This window comes from Monodelphis domestica, chromosome 1, assembly GCF_027887165.1.
Source record: "Monodelphis domestica isolate mMonDom1 chromosome 1, mMonDom1.pri, whole genome shotgun sequence".
In the NCBI taxonomy this organism is placed as follows: Eukaryota; Metazoa; Chordata; class Mammalia; order Didelphimorphia; family Didelphidae; genus Monodelphis; species Monodelphis domestica.
Genome location: NC_077227.1, coordinates 590,152,252 through 590,173,434, shown reverse-complemented (window position 1 = coordinate 590,173,434; position 21,183 = coordinate 590,152,252). Strand labels below are relative to the sequence as shown.

The following is a 21,183-nucleotide window of genomic DNA, read 5'->3' as shown; positions in this document are numbered from 1 at the left end:
CAGATCACAAAGCTAGTTAAGTATCTGAGAACAGATTTGAATTCACTTTCTCACCTTCCTGACTCCAGGCTCAATGCTCTATTCTACTGAACCATCTAGCTACTTCTGCTTGCACATAGTAGGTGCTTAATAGGTTTTTACTAAGCTGAGGAGGTTGTCACTTTATACTCATAAGGGTCACTGTGCCAGAAACCTCTTTCCTGAAATTATATTTCTTTTATTTTAGAGGAACATGATATCAACTTAAAAAATCCTTTTTTCTAAATAAATGAAAGGCTAGGCTTAGGTTCTGTGGTAGTCTAAAGTATATACACTTTTTAAGGAATTTTGAAAGGCCATATTTAATAAATATCATTGTGGCAGATTTTTGGAAGCTCCATTTTTTAATATATCTGAGCACAGAGAAGATTCTAGATCAATGTGTTTGAGTGGAATCAACTCTGAATCCCCACTGGATAGAATTACGTTATTGAAAAAAATGACTTCCACTGTAGTCGAATTTTGTTCATTTTTATTAAAAGCAAGTTTTACTTCTTGACAGAGTTAAGAATGTCTCTTTAATGAAAAGCTCAGTCTACTGCAGTCTTTCGTAAGGGCAAATTTGCTTCAGTGAGACAACATTACTATTAAAAAGTATTTACAGAGTTAGCACCGCGCATATATAAATGCAGAAAGCCTCGATACTCATGTCAATATATACAAACTACCTTTACACACACACCCACGCAAACACTCACATATTTACAGCTAATAAATAACATTTAAAGCCAAATCATATCTTGCACATATCGACATCCTTAGAAGCTGAAGTTCTAAGTGGTGTAGACCAGTCCACTAAGTTCTAACTTAAGTTTATTTGTCTTTGCTAAAAAAATAGGCTTCCCTCCGATTAGTCAATTAGTAGTGAAAGAGAATGCCAGCAGCAGAGCAGCCCACAATCTTATTTGTGGAGTGCTTATCCCAAACATGAGCAACCTTAGCCTTAACCTACATTACTGAGGTCCGACTGTGTTTCTGAATAGAGCCTCAGGTTTCTAGAACTTTCCAAAGTGTTTCCATTCCGTAACAGTGGCAAACCTTCCCTTACAGGGGTGCTCTACCTAGGGGTATGGGGAGAAGTTCATCAGAGGCAATCTCCCAGCAGGCATTTCTACTTTTAAGCTCTCTCTTATTGTGCACAAAAATCTTTATGGAAAAAAAAGAGAGATCTAGTTTACAAATAGTTGTTTATTAACTCTCTGCTGATGATTTAAAAACCTTTGGTGGCATCTGTAGGTGGCTATGGTGATACATTTTCTCATACAGAGCATTTTTCCTTTAAAAAACAAACAAGCACTTTTTAAATATTTCTGCTTATTGTCATAGAAATGCACAATTCAAGGGAAATGGCTTTCTAGAATTATGTGTGACTGCAGACCACAGAGACTGTTTAGGGTTAGAACCATAGTTCATCATCACAATCAAGGAGCAAAGAATCTTTATTAAAATTCTAATTTATTTCCAAAATGCTAATTGAGGTATGGCCCAATGCATGTTTGGAAAATGGCTCTTATTTAATGCTCTTCAGTGAGCATTAGAACAGGTAAAACCACATTCTGAATAATTTCATTTTTAGAAGAAAGGAAGTAACACAAATAGTCTTCCATCTTCTTCTGCTTTGCTCAATTTCTGGGTGATAACAGAGGCTTCACTGGCTGTTTAAAAAACACCTTACAGTCTAATGCTAAAATATAAAATTTGTACAAATCCGTATCTTGGAGATACATGTATATGCATATGTATATATATATATATGTATATGTATCTATATATATACATACACACAGAGATATCCTTTTTTTAAAAGCTAAAGTAGAGAGCTCAGTAAACAAACAAATAGACTAATTAGATTTTTGAGATGTCCTTGAAGCACAGGCTGCAGATGGATCGGTGAGAAGTTTTCAAAGATCTCATGCTCTGTTAATGAACATTCTTAGTCATTCTCTTTTCATGTTCACTTAGTCCTGGTTATCTCATGAGTCATGTCCCTTCAAGAGTCTTTTAAATGAGGGGAGATTTTTAGTTAGGCAAATAGATGGGTCTGAACTGGCTATGAGCAAACCATAGGCAACCCTTGGCTCTACTCTATGCAAATGTTAGGAAATTGCAAAATACATCACATAAGGAAAATAGACAGCAGAATAGTACCATAGGGCATATTTCATGGTTCATCTCTGGGGTTGAGACGTCATGTCTTTCATAATATGGGCTTTCTTTTCATCTAAGATCAGCTGTTATTTTGGCCACTGTATTGCCTCAAATTCAACACACTATTTTTGTTTTTGGTTGGGGAAGGGGAGGATTTTTTGAGATGTTCTGAGACTATCTCCTCTAATAACTAACAAGGAAAAATAGCTAATGGTAATAATACAGCTGGCATCATAAATACTTGGATGAATCCACTTCCAAACACCCAAAGCATTAGGACTTATTTTAAAATCCAACTTTCTTCATTCATTTCATTCCTTGTAGAACGCGTACAGTTGTTCTTCCTTTAGGCTGGCACAGTTTCTGAAAAATAAAAGATGGAGCAACTTATACCTATATTCAGTAGTAGAATGATGAATTTACAATTTGAACTGGCATTAGAGATGATCAAGTCCAACCTCCTCATTTTACTGATGACAAAAAACTGAAGCTGGGAGAGAGGAGTTCAAGATAACTCAAGTAGTGACCTGTTTGATATTCTATTCAGGAAATATTTTTAAGGGCTTACCAGGTGCTAGACAAGACATTATGGTGTGTTGGACAGAAAGAGAGATAGAGCCCTGGAGTCACACAAACCTTGGTTCAAATCCTGCCTCTGACATATACTGACTGTATGACCCTTGACAAGTCATTTAACTTCTAGATGCCCCCAGGGAAATATCTAAGAATACGTGTCAATCTGTTCTGGTAGTAATAGCACCTCCCTGAGAACTCTCTAATCTGAAGAAATCACAAGTATGGGTTCAAAAAAAGGTGTGAAAGGTACAAAATAATGTAAAGCTCAAAGGTTGTATGGGAGATACTTCCTGCCAACTTTTTTTTCCCCCCCAGTGGAATAGTTTTTTTCTTGCCAACTTTTTAAGGCTCATTTCATATCACTCCCCTTTCCCACATATTCTGTTCCTGTCAAACCAGTCTGCTCTCTATTCCTTGTGTATATATATATATATATACACACATATATATGATTTATTTTATTTCCACCTTTGCAGAGATGTTCCCCCTTGTCTAGAATGCTCTCCTTCCTTTCCACTGCCCCTTAAGGGTACTAACTTCCTTCAGAGCAAGCTTTGGTGCTATCCATTCACATCTTTGCCTAGCATGATGTCTTATGATTAGCAGGACCTTAAAATGAACTGGAGAAGGATGAAATTAATGAGTGATGAATCCAGAGCACAGAAAAACAAAAAGATCTTACAGCTAGGTTCCTACTAGCAAAGAACCTAGTCTCAGAGAATAATTCTATTAATTTACCCAAAAATTTAAGAAGCATTTCTCATCTTACATATGGACTAATTGTTAGTACCTAGTTCTCTGTCTAAGTTGGAAGATAAAACTTGTTGAAGTTGGTCAGGTCATAGAAAACTAAATCAACTTAAATTAAAATAAGAAATAATTAAAACAAACTAACAAAATAAATGTTAAAAACTCAAATGGCAAGATCTTATTTAGTCTTCTTAGGGGAGGGGTAGCTTGACTCAGTTACTTTCTAGTTCAAATTGAGATGCATCAGTATAGCTATCTTAAATGAATCAAAAGTTCAATGGTCTAGAAATAAGATCGGGATTTTTACTAGCATTAGATTTGCCAGTGCCCATAATGTTTGAGATCAGGATGGCAATTCCTGATACTCTGTGAGGAGGTAGAAAATAGCATTCATTCAATTTCTTAGATTTAGCCAGATAATTAAAGAAAACCTCACTTGACAATCATTTTTACAGAATAGGAAACTAATTTTCAGAAAATTTAAGGGACCTGCCCAAGGTTATATAGGTAAGACCCCAAACAGATGCAATGGAAAGGTTGGTGCATCTGGAGTCAGATAACCAAAGTTCAAATCTCAGTTCTTTCAGTTGTTACTTATGTAACCTTGGAAAAGTCATGCAATTCTCTGAGCCTCAGTTTTCTCATCTGTAAAATGTTTTAGATTAGGTGCTCTGTAAAGTTCCTTCATAGGGGTCCTTGTAGATGATATGATCCTATGATACTCAGCTGAGATTAGAACATGGATCGCTGATTGCAAAGCCTAATGGCTCTTTCTGATATCCAATATAAGCTTTTCATGTACATTTATTTACCCTTACTTATCTTTCTTCAAGGATCTACAGACGTCTATTCTTAGAGTCACATGTAATTCTTGAGAGAGGAATATAAATGTATCCTGGTTTATATAAAGCCAGATAGATCTACAGATAGATCTAGCTTTCTATGAATAACTATATGGGCTGATGCCAAGTGTGAAGAATCATCAACGGCTGTTTAAAAGCAAATATCAAATTATATCTGGCCTATGATAAGCAGAACAATCAATGAACCCATTATATTTGTTGAGTTAATGAATAAATCAACCAGTGTTGTCCCACTTTGAAGAAAATGTAATTTATCTATCTAGTTCAACAAGGTCATTGGCATCACTATCAATCCATATTGACATTGTGGTTAGTTTGAAAGGCTCTTTGACTCATGGGATTCCCTTGCTTGCAAAGATAGCTATGTCTATCTGCATATGGAATAGCTATAACAACGTATTTAACCTATGTGCAATTCTCATTCTCCACATAGATGGGGAAAGAGAAGGCAGGCAAGTGAATAGTGATAATTTTGAGGAGGGGCTGGTATTTCCCATTTGTTGATTAGGGCATCCATTTCTTTTTCATTTTCTAAACTCTCTCCCTTTTATGCCTGTGCTGGGGGGTGTGCTAGAGCCAACTCTTACTGGCTTGTGATAACTGATTATTAAATTTTCAGTGTGAGAATTTGTACCTCAGAAGTTGAAAAACATTACAAAGTAGGACTTGATTTATTTAGTTGTTGTTGATTATCTAGATTTTAAAAAGTGATGGAAAAGTAAATAATTCAGACTAAACTTAAAAGTGTATCTTGAATATATCTCCCTCTTTACCAGCACACTACTGCTTGTGAACCATAACAACTTGCAAGCTGACAGGAGAATATGTTAAGAAAAAGAAAATTGTCAGGAATTCAAAAGCATTGTTGGGAAAGGTCATGTATTTAATAAATACCTACAAGGGGAAGTTCTTTCTGCAAAGATGCTATTAATGATTCTTAGATTGTCTTTAAAGATAAATAAAAGTAGATTCAAAAAATATTTTAGGATGGAATGAAGAGAGAAAACAAAAAACTCGCTAGCGTATCACTCTATCACGTCTACCATCTTTGAATGCAAACTGATGCATATTCCACTGATTTTTTTCATTTTGATTTTGTAAAAGAGCATCATCTTTGATGACGTTGGTGAGAGATGGTTATGGTTTTCTTTAGCATACAATCTGAAGAGAAGCCACTCACTCACCAAGGAAGGCCTTGCTACCCATCCAAGGGTATTCCTAAGGTATCTTGGAATTGGTAGAGTAAAAAAACTAAAAAAACATTGTTTCTTAAAGACATCTATGAAAATGGTCCCAAAGAAAGAACTAAAATGAGAAAGGAATTGAGTATAGCGCTGGGGAGATGGAAATACTAAATACTAGTAAGAATGTTTTAGAACAAAGGAAAATTAGCAAACCATTGCCACCACTGAAAAGCTGTGGTGTGCTTGAGAGTTCTAATGAAGAGAATTCCAAAAGAAAACTGGTCAAGCAAATGGTTATTATTAAACAAAATTACTTACAGATTACCAAATATAAAGAAGTTTTGGGTGATAAGTTTTGTGGAACTTACCAGACATCCTTTTTGTTCAGTGATTTGTCATAGCATTTCATAAATGCCACAGGGTCTTTTCCTTTCTTCAAATGGGATATATTTTCTCTGGAACAGAAGACAACCCTGTGGAAGAAAAGGGAGGTAAGGCTAGATTACCCAGGGGACCTCCATCAATTTCATACAATGACATCCACCAGTCAGTTAAGTCAATTTCTGCAATCATAACAATAATTGAGAAACTTCTAGACAATAGAATATTTTTTCTCATATGAGGTAGTTTGATTATCACAGCAACTGAAACAAATCACCAAATTACTTAATTCTAGTATGAAGGATCTTAGGTCTCTGAATATAGCCTGTCGCTAAACAGGAATATTTGATGAGTAGTCATCTAGCCTTTGTTTAGAGACTTCCAGGGAGGGGAGAGCCCACTACCTCCCAAAGTGGACCATTCCTTTTTTTTAAACCCTTACCTTCCATCTTGGAATCAATACTGTGTATTGGCTCCAAGGCAGAAGGGTGGTAAGGGGCTAGGCAATGTGGGTTAGGTGACTTGCCCAGGGTCACACAGCTGGGAAATGTCTGAGGCCAGATTTGAACCTAGACCCTCCCATCTTGAGGCCTGGCTCTCAATCTACTGAGCTACCTAGCTGTTCCCCCACCCCCCATTTAAAAATAAATGTAGTTATCATTAAGGGTTATTCTCCACTCCCCACCCCCACCCACTGCAATGACATAACATTTGTTTCTTTACAATTTCAACCAACAACTTTAAATTCAATGCTCTCAGACTATGAAGAATAAGCCCAATTCTTCTCCCATTGTAATAGTACTTCAAATTTCGGATACCAAAGACAGCTGTCTTTTCTTTTTCAAACTAAACAATGGCAATTACTTCTACTGATCCTCATATAACATGAACTGGAAGCCCCTCATTATCTTGGCTAAGAGTTGAGTTCAAGTCCTACCTCTGACACATTGTGGCTATGTGACCTTGAGCAAGGGACCTACAGTCTTTCCTTCTGATCACCAACACCTGGTTTTTCTGGCTCCTTTCAAGTCCCAGCTAAAACTCTACTTCAACAAGAAAGGTTTCCTTATCCCTCTTAATTCTAGGGCCTTTTCTATTGATTATCTCCAATTTATCCCAGGGATATCATGTTTGTACATGGTTGTTTGCAAGTGTCTCCCATTAAACACTGCGCTCCTTGAGAGCAGAGACTTTTTTTTTGCCTTTCTTTACATTTTTAATGTCACAGTAACTGGGATATAGCAGGCATTTAAAATTGCTTGTTGAATGACTGACTTAATAGCTCAGTAACTCATAATTCTTGAAGACCATAAGTTGCAGAACAGGTGTTGATTTATATTGGTAGAAAGAATTTCCTCAGCAAAAGTTCTCTCCTCTGATGTAATAATCTCAGATGTGAATTTTTTTAAGTCAAAACATTCAAATTCTGCCATAAGTTTATTTGAAAATGAAATTGTTAGAGATAAGTATACTACCCTAAAATTTCCAAAAGCTTTATGGAAAATATTTGCTAACTGTATGAAATCCTGTAAAAGATTTAGCTTCTTACTCTAGTCATTCCAGGTAGAAGGGAAATTCTCGGGATTCCATCTTTTCAGGCATAATGCCTATAAGGAACAACATGCCAGAAAAAGTGGAAGCATCAAGCAAGGAATCAGGGCTTCTGCATTTCTAAATCCAACTCTCCTACCAACTAGCAAACTCACGGTATAGAATCTGTAAAGATAAACTCTTCTACAGGATGTCTGTGATGGAATTATTCTAATAAAGATTTCTAATGAATTTCTAATTACCCACTTAAAGTAATGCTGAATAGCTGGGCTCTAAGATGATAAAGTACAAGTCAGGAGGACTCAATTCTCCCATTTTGAAGATGAGAAAATGGAGGTCCAGAAAGTTTAGATGACTTGCCCAAGCTCATGTAGTTAGTGGCTGACAAAACCATGATTCAAAAGGAGGTCTTTTGACCATAAATTTACCATCTCATAAATTGACCACCTTCATGGCCAACTACCATTCCACCTGAATGAACACAAATCATGGAGCAGATAACCCTTAAATATTTTCCCAATCAAAATAAAGTTGAAATAAAGCTGGAAGTGAATGCAAATAAAATTAAACTTACTTTTTCTGAGTTTCTCCTGCTTTGACTCTGATTTTCTGGATGCCAAAACCAGTGCTGCTCCACCAGTCAGACCAGCTAAAGAAAGAATCACTTTTCCACTGTACTTTCACCATGAGTAGTTCTCCAATATCGATCTCAGTGTAAATCAGAAAGGAATAAGTCTTGTTGGTGGACATTTCAGGCCTGAGTGAAAATTCAACACACATTGGGTTAAAACATGCTCTGACATCCATTTTTCAAAGACAGGGGGATCTGACCTACTAAGCTCTCATAGGGAATACCCAGTACATTTGGTGTATCTCAAGTGACACATTTCAAGGTATTTTTCAGCTGCATAGAGCCTTAGTTTTCTCATCAGTAAAATGGAGATAATACCTATAATAACTTTATAAGTTTTCAATGTCTCATATGAAGTAATAATCACAAAATAGTTTATAAATTTTAAAGAGATAAGTATTATTGCATAAAAGCAAAATATATTTAAATTAACAAAGAGAAAATAGTTCTTAATCTTTAAAAAAAGTACTCTAGATAAGCAGGAAAAGACTAACTTCATAAAGCACAGAACAGAGAATTGAGTTCTAATTTCTTTAACGAGAAATTGGGATTTTCTAGTCTGTTAATATAATTTTTGTTTCTTAGGCCTATAGTTACAAGGGAGCTCTCTGGGATTATTTAGTTATATATGAAATAAGTTGAAATAAAAGGTTGCTCCTTACAGGGTAATAGAGATGTCTTCACTCTCAGCTATGGTGCCATACAGAGAGAGCAACAACACCTGATTGATCTGAGTCACACTTTCAGTCCCAAGAAAATGTAACTTCACTTGATAATGGAAAACTGGATGGGAAGAAAAAAAGAGAAGAATTACAGATTCAATCTTCTTGAGGGGCTATAAGCCATAGATGGATAACATGGAATTAAATCATTTATTGATAATGAAACAGGAAAGATTTATTAGCATGTACACATCTGTCTGGATTTTCAGTGATGCAATATAGGAAATATAAAGAAGAGAAAGCTATGGTATGGTGGAAAAAGTGTTGGATTTGGAGTCAGATGACCTGTGTTCAAATCCTGTTTTGGAGACTTATTAGGTATGTAACCTATTTGTAAAATTAGGGAGTTAGATTAGATGACTCCTCTAGCTTTAAATCTATGATCCTTGAAGTCACAGGGCTAAATTTTTGATATGGTGATGGAAGAGGAAAAGAGAGAGAGAGGTAAGGAGGGGAGAGAGAGAGAGAGAGAGAGAGAGAGAGAGAGAGAGAGAGAGAGAGAGAGAGAGAGAGAGAGAGAGAGAGAGAGAGAGAGAGAGAGAGAGAGAGAGAGAGAGAGATTGAGAGAGAGAGAAAAGGAGTGAGAGAACCAATAATGACCAGATGACTATTGAAGATAGGAAGGAATGTCATAGGAATAATCACAAGCTGCCTTTCTGTTTCCATTGAGGAAAGGTCATTGCTAAAATTTCAGCAAGAGTTCAGGTTATGTCCTCATGGAAGGATGACGTAGGGCATGTGTCCTGTTAATAGAATTTGATATATAAAGGACAATTTGATAAGAAGGCAAGAGATTACGGTGACTTGATATTATTATAGGAAATCTATAATCTTAGCAAAGATCCAACCTACCTTTGTAGGGCATCTGAGAACGGGTCTTCAGGTACATTTTGCTGCTTCTCTTGGCTCTCACTTTATTGATCTCATAACCCATGTTGTTGCAGCGATTCTTCTTACAGCTTAAGCAGAGCCCTTTATCAAAGGCTTCCTTTGAACTGCAACGGTACGCCTTACTTGGGTTTTCTTCATTCAGGAGAGAGTCAATGAAGAGATGAATGGACCGTTCATGAGAGCACTTTACTAGCTGATCCATATCTTGAAAGGAAAGGAAAATCACAGAGAAAAAAATGACTAAAAAAGTCTACACATGAAGGTGATGTATTTGCATGTTTAGTTTTGGTCATGGGTTTTATTGGTAAGATGACCTGTCTTCTATCAGCTTTCAGTACTCTACTGAGATTTCAGTTTAGTAAGGGAGAGTAACATTCATACAAAAATGGAAGTTTTAGAGTTCACCATATTTTTTATAGGGAGGACCCATCTAATTTTTTTCATCAGTCATTGCTAGCAATGAAAACAATATGTGGTAGTGGATAGAGTGCTGGGTTCAACATCATGAACACCTAGATTCAAATCCTGCCCCTGAAACATTTCAGATTTCTGATCCTGGGTAAGGTCATTCCTTAGTTGGGAAAGGACTGAGGTACAGATGCAGAAAGAAGGGTTGACTTGAAGTCAGTGAATCTGGACTTGAATCCCAGTTCCACTGTTTATTATTGATGTGACCTTGGACAAATTATGTAATCTCTGGGTCTCAGTTGGTCTGACAATTCTCTGCACTGCAAACTACTCAGAATCTAAATTTCAGAATCAAGAGAACTTCAGAGGGCATCTGTGCAACTGAACAATAACCAGTAGTCCTAATCTACTCAATACAGCTAGACTCTAATCAGAGGTAGTAGAAGTTCTCCCATACTGGAAGATTCCAATACAAAAGATGTCATCAATTCTTCATGTATGTTCCCACAAGGCAAGGCTTAACAGAGCATGATATAGTTATATGAATCCATGCAGAGATATTAAACTCCAGCTCTGTCTTCTGCAAGAACTCCTAAGTGCAGTAAAACTACAGTAATTAGGAGATATTTAACAACATAAGTAAAATACAATACAACATAGATGATGTTAATTTGTGGTTTTCTAAGTCAACATGCAACTGGCAGGGATTTGATTCTATTTGAGTTTGGCCCCACTGCGAAGGAGCACTCTAGAGGTAACAATAGTCTTTTCCTTCAGTGGTTGCAGGTATTATTATTTTCATTTTATAGGGAAGTAAATTAAAATTCAAATCAGTTGAGTGACTTGGCTCAGGAGATATCATCAGTAAGTGTTGCAGGAGTAGCTTCTTAAGTGGGATATGCAGGTTGAGAGAGCCCATAAGGTAGGAGCCCAGAGAAATGAGATTGTTAAGAACTCTGCCAATGAATAGCTGTTGGGTTTAACGAATAAAGTGGGGGAGGGATGGAAAACTAGAGCCACTAGAGCTAGCTTAACATTCTATGATTCCATGTTGTATAAACTAATTAAGACCCTCATTTGACATTAAGTATGGGGATTAGGACAGGGTATAAGAAACTAGGACTGGAAGGATTCTTTAAGGAACTATCCTATCCCATTTGGACTGGGCCTGGATAATAATGGAACTCACTTTCTGGAGATATGGAGGATGCTGTTGTCATCAAAGTGAAAATAAAAATAAAAAATAGGTTTAACCTGATTTTGGATGACATTTACCTCCAAGACCTTTTGTTGCAATTTGATTAATAGCATCAAAAAGATTGCACCCTGGTTGAAAGAAGCCTCCATTAGGATAAATGTCAACATGGCCCACTGGCTTCTGGATTCCAATACTTCTACCCGGAGATCCTCGAGTGAAAGTGTGCAAGACATCTACAAAATCTGCATCATCTGGAGAAAGGCGACTGGGAGCTTCAGCATATTCAAAATTAGGACCAGCAGGATCTAAGCCTAAAAGAAATAAAACCAAGATAACCAACAACTCAAATCTGTCTTTTTCCCCCCTTGTTAGTTGGTTTATTTTACTAATTAAAGTTGATAGTGCATCCAAAAATTAAAATTTAAACGGTGGCAATGTAGTACAATGGTAAGAATACTAGCTGTATAATCAAAGGACCTGGGATTGAATCCTGGCTGTCAATGAGACCTCAGGTCTGTCAATGAATCTTTCTAGACTTCAGTTTCCTCATCTGGAGGCATTTGGTGGCATTATGGATAGAAAAATGGGCTTGGGATCAGGAAGACTTAAGTTCAGATCTGGCCTCTGATACCTATTAGATCTGGACAAATACTAGACTCTGGACAAATCATTTAACTGCTGTTTGCCTCAGTTTCCCAAAGTATAAAATGGAAAGACAAACTTCCTCATAGGGTTGTTATTAAGATCAAATGAGAATAGTTGTAAAAATAGCTTGACACAGTGCCTAGCACATGTTGTATAAAGATTTATTTCATTCTCTCTTTCCCCCTGCCACTAACCATGCTCTAAGCCTCATAGTACATCTTCCACCCCCTACTTCTGACCTCCTTTGCCTGGAATTCAGTCTTTCCCTCACTTCTACCTCCTAGAAATCATGGCTAGAAATCATGATTAGTTCCTACTTTCTATTCAAGTATTTTCTTAATCCTTGTAGTTGCCAATATTCACTTCTCCAATGATCATTTCTTCCTTTTCCTGTGTGTATGTTGTATCGTCCAAGTGAACTATCCATTGTAAATGCTTAATAAGTGTTTGCTGAGTTGAATAACACAGACTTGGCTTTTTAAAAATGGAATTTATCTATCATTTGTTCTTATAGTAGGATGACAAAGTCCTATCCCTAATTTAAGACCCAATTTAAGTGCCACCTCTTCAAATTTTTTTCCCCTTACCCCAATGGAAAAAAATTTTGTTTTTATTCCTCATTTGATGCTTTAGTTAGTTTTTGTTCTTTGATATCTTTGGTTCATACCAAGGCTGTCCAAACAGAAGATAAGCAAGGCAGGGCAGTCCATGTCCCATGCTCATCAATCTAATAAAATACTGTTGTAAAATAATGTTTCTGCCCTACCCTTAACATGCCTTCCCCAGAAAATACACATGATCATGGCCTCCATATTGCTGACTCTTCAAGGGAATGACTCCTGTCCCTGTATTTGGGGCTTGATTGAAGAGATTGCCTCCTTACCAGTAATTCTGTTAATCTTCTTATTTGTCAGACTTCCTGCAACACCAGCAGCATGGGCTCCAAGACTGTACCCCAAGAAATGAATGTTGTCTAGTGGGTAGTTGAACTGCTCCTTTAAAAGAAAGAGAGAAAAATATGACTTCCCAGAGCTCTTTGTAAAATCACAAACAAAGGAAACATGAAATGAACAGCCACAGCAATAAGGGAAAAAGAACTACTCCAAATTAAGTCTATTCTATTTAATCTTATATATCACAGATGAAAGAGATGAAAGCTACTCTTTGGGTAGGACTTAATTCTTTCCCCCTGAATTGTCCAAATTTGAGGAAACATTTGCTGATATCAGCTTTGAATCTTCCTTTTTTGACTCAGACACTTCTTGCTAAAGCCCTTTCACTCTTCACTTCTCATGTTTAGACCATTTCTAATAATGGTCTAATCTTTAATTTTTAGAGGAGTAAACTGAGGCCTAGGGAAGGAAAATATCTTGCCTAAGGACACACCAGCTAATAAATCATAAGGATATAATCTAAGTCTTTTGACTCCCAACCTTTTTACTTTCTTCTTTGCTACATGGACTCTCCTGACTCTACTTGTCTCCCTTGACTGGTTCTCTCCTACTCTATGCCCTTGCAGAGTGTTGGCTCATTGTTAACACCATGGTGCTTAGGACAGAAGGGATGCCAAAGACCAGCCTTGGGTTAAATTTGTGAAGGAAAAGAAAATGGCCCTCTTGCCCTCCCCAAGGGAATTTGAATTTTAACTATGGAATTTTAGGCATCAAGTCAATGAATAGGATGTGGGTTGAGGTCAACAGGGGGGAGGCTCTTCCCTATGTCCCTGAAATGACTCTGTATAAGTGGGGTGGCCTATTCCACCTACTTGGTCTCAATAAATCTGCACACTGGGCAGAGCAGAAGTATAATTTTATCAAATAGTTTTACAAGGCTGAAAGATGACAGAAAACTTCAACTTTTGAAGAGATCTAAATTGTCCTAAAGGGATATACATACATTTGAAAAAAGGAGGAGCCCTAATCATTGTTAAGCTCTGGTATGAATTGTATGCCATGATGGACTCTTTCCTGTATGCTTACCGACAACCAATTGATAAATCTGGCGACATCTTGTCCCACCACCTTTGTGTAACCGGCAGATACTGGATAGTGCTGTTGGGCTCTTGACAGCCAATCGACTACAATGACGTTGGAGTCTGGCTCCCTCTTGAACAGAGCCCCTACAAGTTTGGGCACCCAACTCTCATACATTCCTGTCACCTGGAAAAGAAAACCAAGTTTACCTGTTAACATCATAATTTCCTAAAATTTCAACCTATAGTTTGCTACAGGAAGGGTGACTCAAGCTATTCATGCCCCCTGTACTCCACTGGTACTGACTCAGAGTCAAAAGATGTAGAAGAAGGCTCTATCTGCCCCATAGGTGTTCTCCCAATGGGATACTTCTGGGAAGATGAGAACAACAGTGCCAATGGATAAGTAGCCTAGATGAGCTACAATCTGCAACATTGGAGGGAGCATGGAAATCAATGCGATAATGGCTCCATCATAGCGTAGGGGAAGGAAAAGAGAGAATCAGGAAAGTTCAGTCACTTAATTAATAAATGTGATCATTCTCTTCAGTTCAGTACAACAAAGCTATATTAAGTGCCTACTGTGAGCAAGGTACTGTGTGGAGCACTGGATGTGCAAAACCAAATACATGTAGGTAATAAATATTTATCTAGTACCTCCTATGTGCTAGGCACTTTTTGCAATCATTATCTCCTTTTGATTCTCACGACAATCCTGTTATTGCTCTTTTACATTTGAAGAAACTAAGACAAATTGAAGGTTAAGTGACTTGTCCAAAGCCACACTGCTAGTAAATGTCCAAGGCTGGATTTGAACTCAGGTCTACCTGACTCTGGACCCAGAACTCTATTCACCTCACCACCTAGTATCCTTGAGGGGATTCTATTCCATTGGAGAGTTTTAACATCTACTGAAATGAGTAAAGTATGAGAAAACCTGAGAAGGGAGGGAACATTAAAATCTCATTAAAACAAAGGAGTTTTTACAGAGGAGGTGGCACCTACATTGTAACATGAAGGAAGAAAAGCACTCTGAAAGGTAGGGATCAGGAGGGAGGCTATTTCAGATTTGTGCAAATGCAGAGAGCCAGGGGTTGGAGTTTCCAGCCTACTTGGAATCTGCTTGTTTGCAAGGCAAATGAGCACAAAATAAGACTGGAAATGTAGGTAGGACACTATTGTGATGGGCATGACATTCCTGTCAAAGGAATATTGGCAATGGCACTATGCCAGGCAAATTTTGTTCTCCTGGTTTGTTCAGCAAAGTCTTTTTATCTCAGGTAAATCTTTACCCAGTCCTAATTAGAATGATCATCCCAAGTCCAAATTAATGAGGTCTGATTGCATTATACTGCCCTTGAAATTGGTTTCATTCACTTTGCAAAGCTGCCAACTAGAAATATTTTATTAGATTGTTTTATTAATTTCTGCAAATTTTAATATGATAACCACATAATTTTCTATTCTTCTGTCTCATCCTACCTCACACACTGTTCAAACTTGGTTAATCTATTATGTGCCAAATGAATTCAACATTACTGAGCACCTCTTAAATATCGGGTAGAAATTAGCCTTAAAGTTATTCCCTAAACAATGAGTAAGAGATATTTCTCAGTGTAGGAAACAGGTAGAATAATAATCTCTAACTCCAAAATAAAGGGACTCCACCAGTTGGTACTTTGTATGACTGGCATGTGATTATGCTAAACTGGCTTTCATTTTTCCTAATATAATTAATTCTTTTTTTTAACCTCTTAAAAAACCTTTTAATATATAACATATCCTCCTTTGGATGGAACCTTTTTTAATTTTTTTACATATTTTGCATTTAATTCATTTGTTTTTGACACATGTTCTGCAATTGTCATGAAACCCCACTTTTATTGTATTGGATATTAAGCATGATACAATCAGTTTCTAAAAGAATGAAGAAAGCTGGGTTCTCGAACCATCTCTAGTTGGACTAAATGGACCCCAGTGATCTTAAGAAAGCCCCTTTATGTCTCTGGGTTTGTTTTCTCATCTGTAAAGTGGAGGTAATACAACATGTCATTCAGAACCCTCAGGGCTATTAGCACCATAACATCATAGATTAGAGCTGGGAAAGACATCATGGAAAGGTCATCAAAAACAGGCTCTCTTATTTACAGATAAAGAACCTGAGATCGAAGAGATAAAGAACTGTAAATGGTTATATAGCCTGGTGTTATTTAAAGGACCATTTGAAATCTTTTGGAATCCTGTCTTAGCAATCTGCTGCTTAATTTTCCCTGCATTTCCCCCTGGGTGAGCACCTCCGGCTTCTTAAACTTGGCTTAATAGGGCTGCCCCTGCCTTGCCCTCAGAATCTTCTCTCATGTGCAATGGCACCCTTAGCAGCAGCCTTCTTTCAGGAGGGGATGATGTCATACTTGCAGAATGCAAGGTTAATCGCTCCCAAAGCGGGTGAGACCCTCCTCCTTCACAATGAGGTCCCTGTATTTTGGAGCTGGTCAGGCAGAATCCAGGCAAATGGCAGGGCTCCAATACAGCTGCTTCTAAAGGGCTTTCTGTGCTTGCTTAAATGTGTGCTACATACTAAGCATTCTTTTGGCTTCTTCTGCATGATAGAGCTGGTGAAATCCCTTCAGTCCCGGGCTTTGCACAGAAGAGCAGCTTCCCTTTGTACAAGTGTCAAGTCTGGAAGGAGAATCAGGTCTGTGCTTGACCCCTGGTGCAACAGTTTTCTTGAAACTATTAACCTTTCCAAATCAGGTAACTGGGGTAAGCAACTCAGCAGACATCTCCCATGCCCAAAATGTCAGACAGGGATACCCTTATCAATGGAATCATAATCCAATCTCAAACTCAGGCAATCTGACAAGTTGGAGCTTGCTGTTCAGTTGTTTCAGTCCTGTCCCACTCTTCATGGTCCCATTTGGAATTTTCTTGGCAAAGATACCAAAGTGGTTTGCCCTTTCTTTCTCCAGACCATTTTACAGATGAGGAAACTGAGGTAAATAGGGCTTAGTGATTTGTCCAGAGTCTCAGAGCTAACATCTAAAGCTAGATTTGAATTCAAGTCTCCTAAACTCCAGGCCTAGCACCATATTTACTGAGCTACTTCACTACCCCACCTTACCCATAGTCAGGACCTAATAAATGTTTATTGATTGACTGACCTAACCTCTATTTGTCTCAGTTTCCCCATCAGTAAAATGGGGATTGAATAACATCAACCTTCCAGGGTTGCTGTGAGGATAAAATGAGATACTACTGGTAAAATTATTCACATATCTTAAAGCAGGATTTAAAAGTCAGCTATTATTACTATTATGAGTCAATGTAGACCTTCATGAAAATAGAAATACAAATCAAAGCTTTATTGGACAGGTGAGTATTTTCCAAAAAAGGCTAAAATGGGAGATATCATTTAGGGCAATAACACCTAAATGTTAACTCTATTGTGTTTCTTGAACTAAAACTTAAACAATAAAATTGTAGAATACCACAGAAAGCAAGAACCCTAGAGATTCATCTTTTTATAGTTGAGGAAACCAAGGCCTAAAGAGAGACCCAGGTGATTTGAACAAGAAGGGCAACAAATAAGTGGCTGTCATGGAGTTCCTGACTTCCAGGCCAGTGTTCATTTATTTGGATAAATGCTAATAACATAGGTTCTGTCAATTCAATGAAATTAATTCATTTATTCAGAGATTCATTTTCTACCTAAAACTATTTCAAGGTATACATTGATATCTAAAAAGCTAATATTGTATAATAAAAATAGTGTTTATCACATTAACAAGAGGTTTTATGGCATGATAATGAACCCACTATATTTATTGATTGTATTGACCACTCTTCTACCAATCACATAAAAAAATATTGATAGTAATATTCAATTATGTTTCTGGAAAAGTCTCTGGAGTTCTGTATTGAAAGAAAATATGGCCAGATCCACATTCATTCTTTCATTCATTTCCATGGCTCTCTTGTCTTCATAAGCTTTTAGTGTCAATTTCAAGGACCATAACCCATGAGATTAGAGAGAGATTGCCTCATAACTTTAAAAAATTATCATATAAAAACCTTTTTAAAATGAGCAATGAAATGACCAGGTGTCTTGAATTAGCAAAAAAAACAAACAAATATTAGTGTCTGGAAAATTAAAGTGCCTATCCTCTTCTTTGGGACAAATTTATGAACATGTGAAGAATACAGTTAGCACTGACTTGGAACACGTCACAATGCTCACAAAATAGCAGGCTTAAAAAAGAAAAAAGGACAGTAGGGAACCCTGCAAAAGTATTGACCAAATGCAGGTCCACTATTTGGATTTTATCATTATCTACTTTTGACCCTGGGGTTGTAGAAGCTCAGGAGAGCCCCCTTCCTGGGGCATGCTGGGCATGCTTTCTTACCGTCCATCCATGAATCACCACAAAGGTTTTGCTGCTATGATTGAAGTTACAGCCAGCCACAGAATTGATGTCTCCAGGAACAAGATGGCATCTATCCTCAGTGATTTCCTCTGGTGTCCTCAGAGCAAATTTGCTTTCAATGTCTTTAAAATTGTCATTTCCTCTTCTTCCTGTCAGTGGAAAAGATAATGGATGAGCATTGTGTTTGATAAGACCATGGCATGAGCCCAAGGATAAGGAAGTCTCTTGATAGAATCCACCAATTTATAAATAATGCTTTGAAAACAGAAAAGAAGGAAAACAATAATTTTATTAATTCAAATCAATTCAAAACATTTATGAAGCACCAAGGAAGGTATGGTGACTACAATTACAAAGATTAAAAAAAAACACAATGCCTTTAAAGGGTTTGCATTTAAGGGTGAAAGGGAGGAATCATGTTATATGGAAAAACTAGATCCCCCTTTCAAAACCTAAAACTCCTTCCCCTAAATATCCTTTTGCATTTCCATCTATGCAGCCTTCCATAGGAAGTCAAAGTTAAGGCCAGAGAAATTATTTATTGCTTCTTAGGAGTTAATAGAAAACGGAGACACCTGGGAATGAGATGCATTGAATGAATTGTCTGAGAATCATCTGAGGGGGAAGGCCATAGAATTTAATGTCAAGAAAACTACCCTTGGTGTCATAAGGAGAGATAATATGACTTGTTGGATAGATGATGAGACTTGGAACCAGGAAGACCAAGTTCAAATTATGCACTTATATTGACTGCATGGCCTTAGGTAAGTCACTTAACCTCTAGGCAGTTTTTCAAGCAGCATTTATTAAGGACCCACTCTCTAAGTGGCAGAGAAGGTTCCTACCAAAATCAGCAAAAGAAATGAGTCCCATTACTAATAAAAAAGAAGGTCCAGTTTCTATCCATATTATAGATCTATACAAGAATATACCAGAGAAGATATTCTGAAAAAAATCAATCAAACATCTTGCCTGAAGTTTATAACCCAGTGTTAGGTAAGGAGAACCTGTAGCTATCCATAGGGGAAATCATAGGCTTTTTTGTCTATCTGTTGGCAAATTATTCCTTTCCATTTATTACTAAGCTATTCTTTAAGAGGCCAACAATATCTTTACGGTTAGAATTCACCACCATTCTGGAACTTTAGCAGGCTCTGGAATTCTAGCAAGCATTATATCAATTCCCATTTATTTTTCTAACAAGAACAACAGGAAACTTAAGTTAAGAAATAATTAGACTTGTAAAGAGAGACCTGGCCAATATCAATAATAGTTCTGATAACAGGAACCCAAAGATTACCAAGGGATCAACAAATTTATCCTACTATTTTCTTATGAATGGTCAGTGTTTTTACTTCTGTTGTAATAATGTTACCCAAGTCTATAACACTCTAATAAGTGATTCATGATTCAGTACCAATGTTTCATTTGAACACCAAAGGCAGCATTCAAGGTGAAAAACCATCCTTGGTAAAGAGATATCTTTATGGCAAGATCTGAATTTTAAATAGGAGTCTGTTCCAGACCGTAGTGAAAAGCCAGTCTTTAACACAATTTTCATTTCAATAAAGACCCAAACAACACACCTGAAATAGCTGCAATCAAATTAAAACAAAACAAAACAAAACATTTCTTAACCTTCTCTTGCCTACCTTTCAGTGTTGTTTGTAAGAAAACTTTTTTCCAAGTCCTAAGTACATGTAAAAAAAGAAGTGGAAGGAAGGCTGGCCTTCAGTTAGGAAGACCTGTGTTCCAGGTTGGGTTCTGATACCTACTAGAAGTGTCTAAGGGCAAATCACTTAACCTCTTGGGGCTCCCAGATAACTCTTTAAGGTTATTACCAAAGCAGAGCAGCTCTGTTTGGGTGAGAGGGAGTGAAACAGAAGGTTTTAGCGAATAGAATTGAAGCATCAGGAAACTATTGAGGACTGTCCGGATATATTTTAATGTGGAAGAATTTAGGAGTCTTCTTCAATAACTTCTCAACATCCAATCAAAGGGCATGTTCCCCTAACACAAGTGCCCTTTATTACTGTGGGCTCTCTAAGCACAGGAGTCACACATTATTTCATCTTTGTACCTTCCCCAGCTATGAACATTGTGCTCTACAAATAAAAATAGCCCACAGGTTTCTATGTGTTATGAGAACATTCCCTGGATTCTGGATCTGATTATTTAGACTTAAGTCTCCTTACCCCAAACCAAAATAGATATTAGCCATGTTCAACTGCTTTCCTGAATTCACTGCAACAGACTTATTACATACAAGGTTCTGGAATACGATACCTACAATGATAGGAAGCCTAAAGATTTTTGTTTGGCAAGCATTTAGATCTGTAATAAATATTACATACTCTTGTAACCTGTTGTTAGAAATCCCTTTGGAAAGCCTGAAATCCAATTATTGTACAGAGCTTCTCCACCTTTGCTTTGGCACAAAGGAAGGATTGTATTTCCCCAGGTGATAGAGCAGAAGCCAATGAGTTCTATTTATTTCACCTCCTTGTGGAAAAAATTTAGAACTTGCTCTTGTGTAGAGAAGGGTAGCTTGGAATGGGGCACTTGGAATCAAGAAAATTCATCTTCATGAGTTCAAATCTAGCCTCAGATATTTACTAGCTGTGTGACCCTGGGTGAATCACTTAACCCTCTTTGCCTCAGTTTATTCATTTGTAAAATAAGCTAGAGAAGGAAATGGCAAACTATTCTGGTATCTAATAAGTTATATAGTATCTGAATTAGTTTTGCCACCAACCAACTGCATGACCTTGAGCCAATCATTTCACTTGTGGCATCACCT

The 21,183-nt window shown here is 37.2% G+C and overlaps 1 protein-coding gene across 2 annotated transcripts in view; it reads right to left on the bottom strand.

The window, feature by feature from the left end:
• Positions 1–494: 494 nt before the first annotated feature.
• LPL (lipoprotein lipase) overlaps positions 495–21,183 on the bottom strand; it is a 28,388-nt gene continuing 7,699 nt past the window's right edge. The window contains exons 2-10 of one of the 2 annotated variants that reach the window (XM_007476434.3): positions 18,363–18,532; positions 13,967–14,146; positions 12,871–12,982; positions 11,420–11,653; positions 9,698–9,940; positions 8,786–8,906; positions 8,067–8,249; positions 5,929–6,033; positions 495–2,550 (exon numbers count right to left, since the gene is read on the bottom strand). In XM_007476434.3, the coding sequence (XP_007476496.1) occupies position 2,550; positions 5,929–6,033; positions 8,067–8,249; positions 8,786–8,906; positions 9,698–9,940; positions 11,420–11,653; positions 12,871–12,982; positions 13,967–14,146; positions 18,363–18,532 (1,349 nt within the window). In that variant the 3' untranslated portion in view covers positions 495–2,549. Of the gene's footprint in view, positions 6,034–8,066; positions 8,250–8,785; positions 8,907–9,697; positions 9,941–11,419; positions 11,654–12,870; positions 12,983–13,966; positions 14,147–18,362; positions 18,533–21,183 lie in introns of both variants that reach the window. The other variant, XM_056813651.1, reaches the window with a different exon arrangement.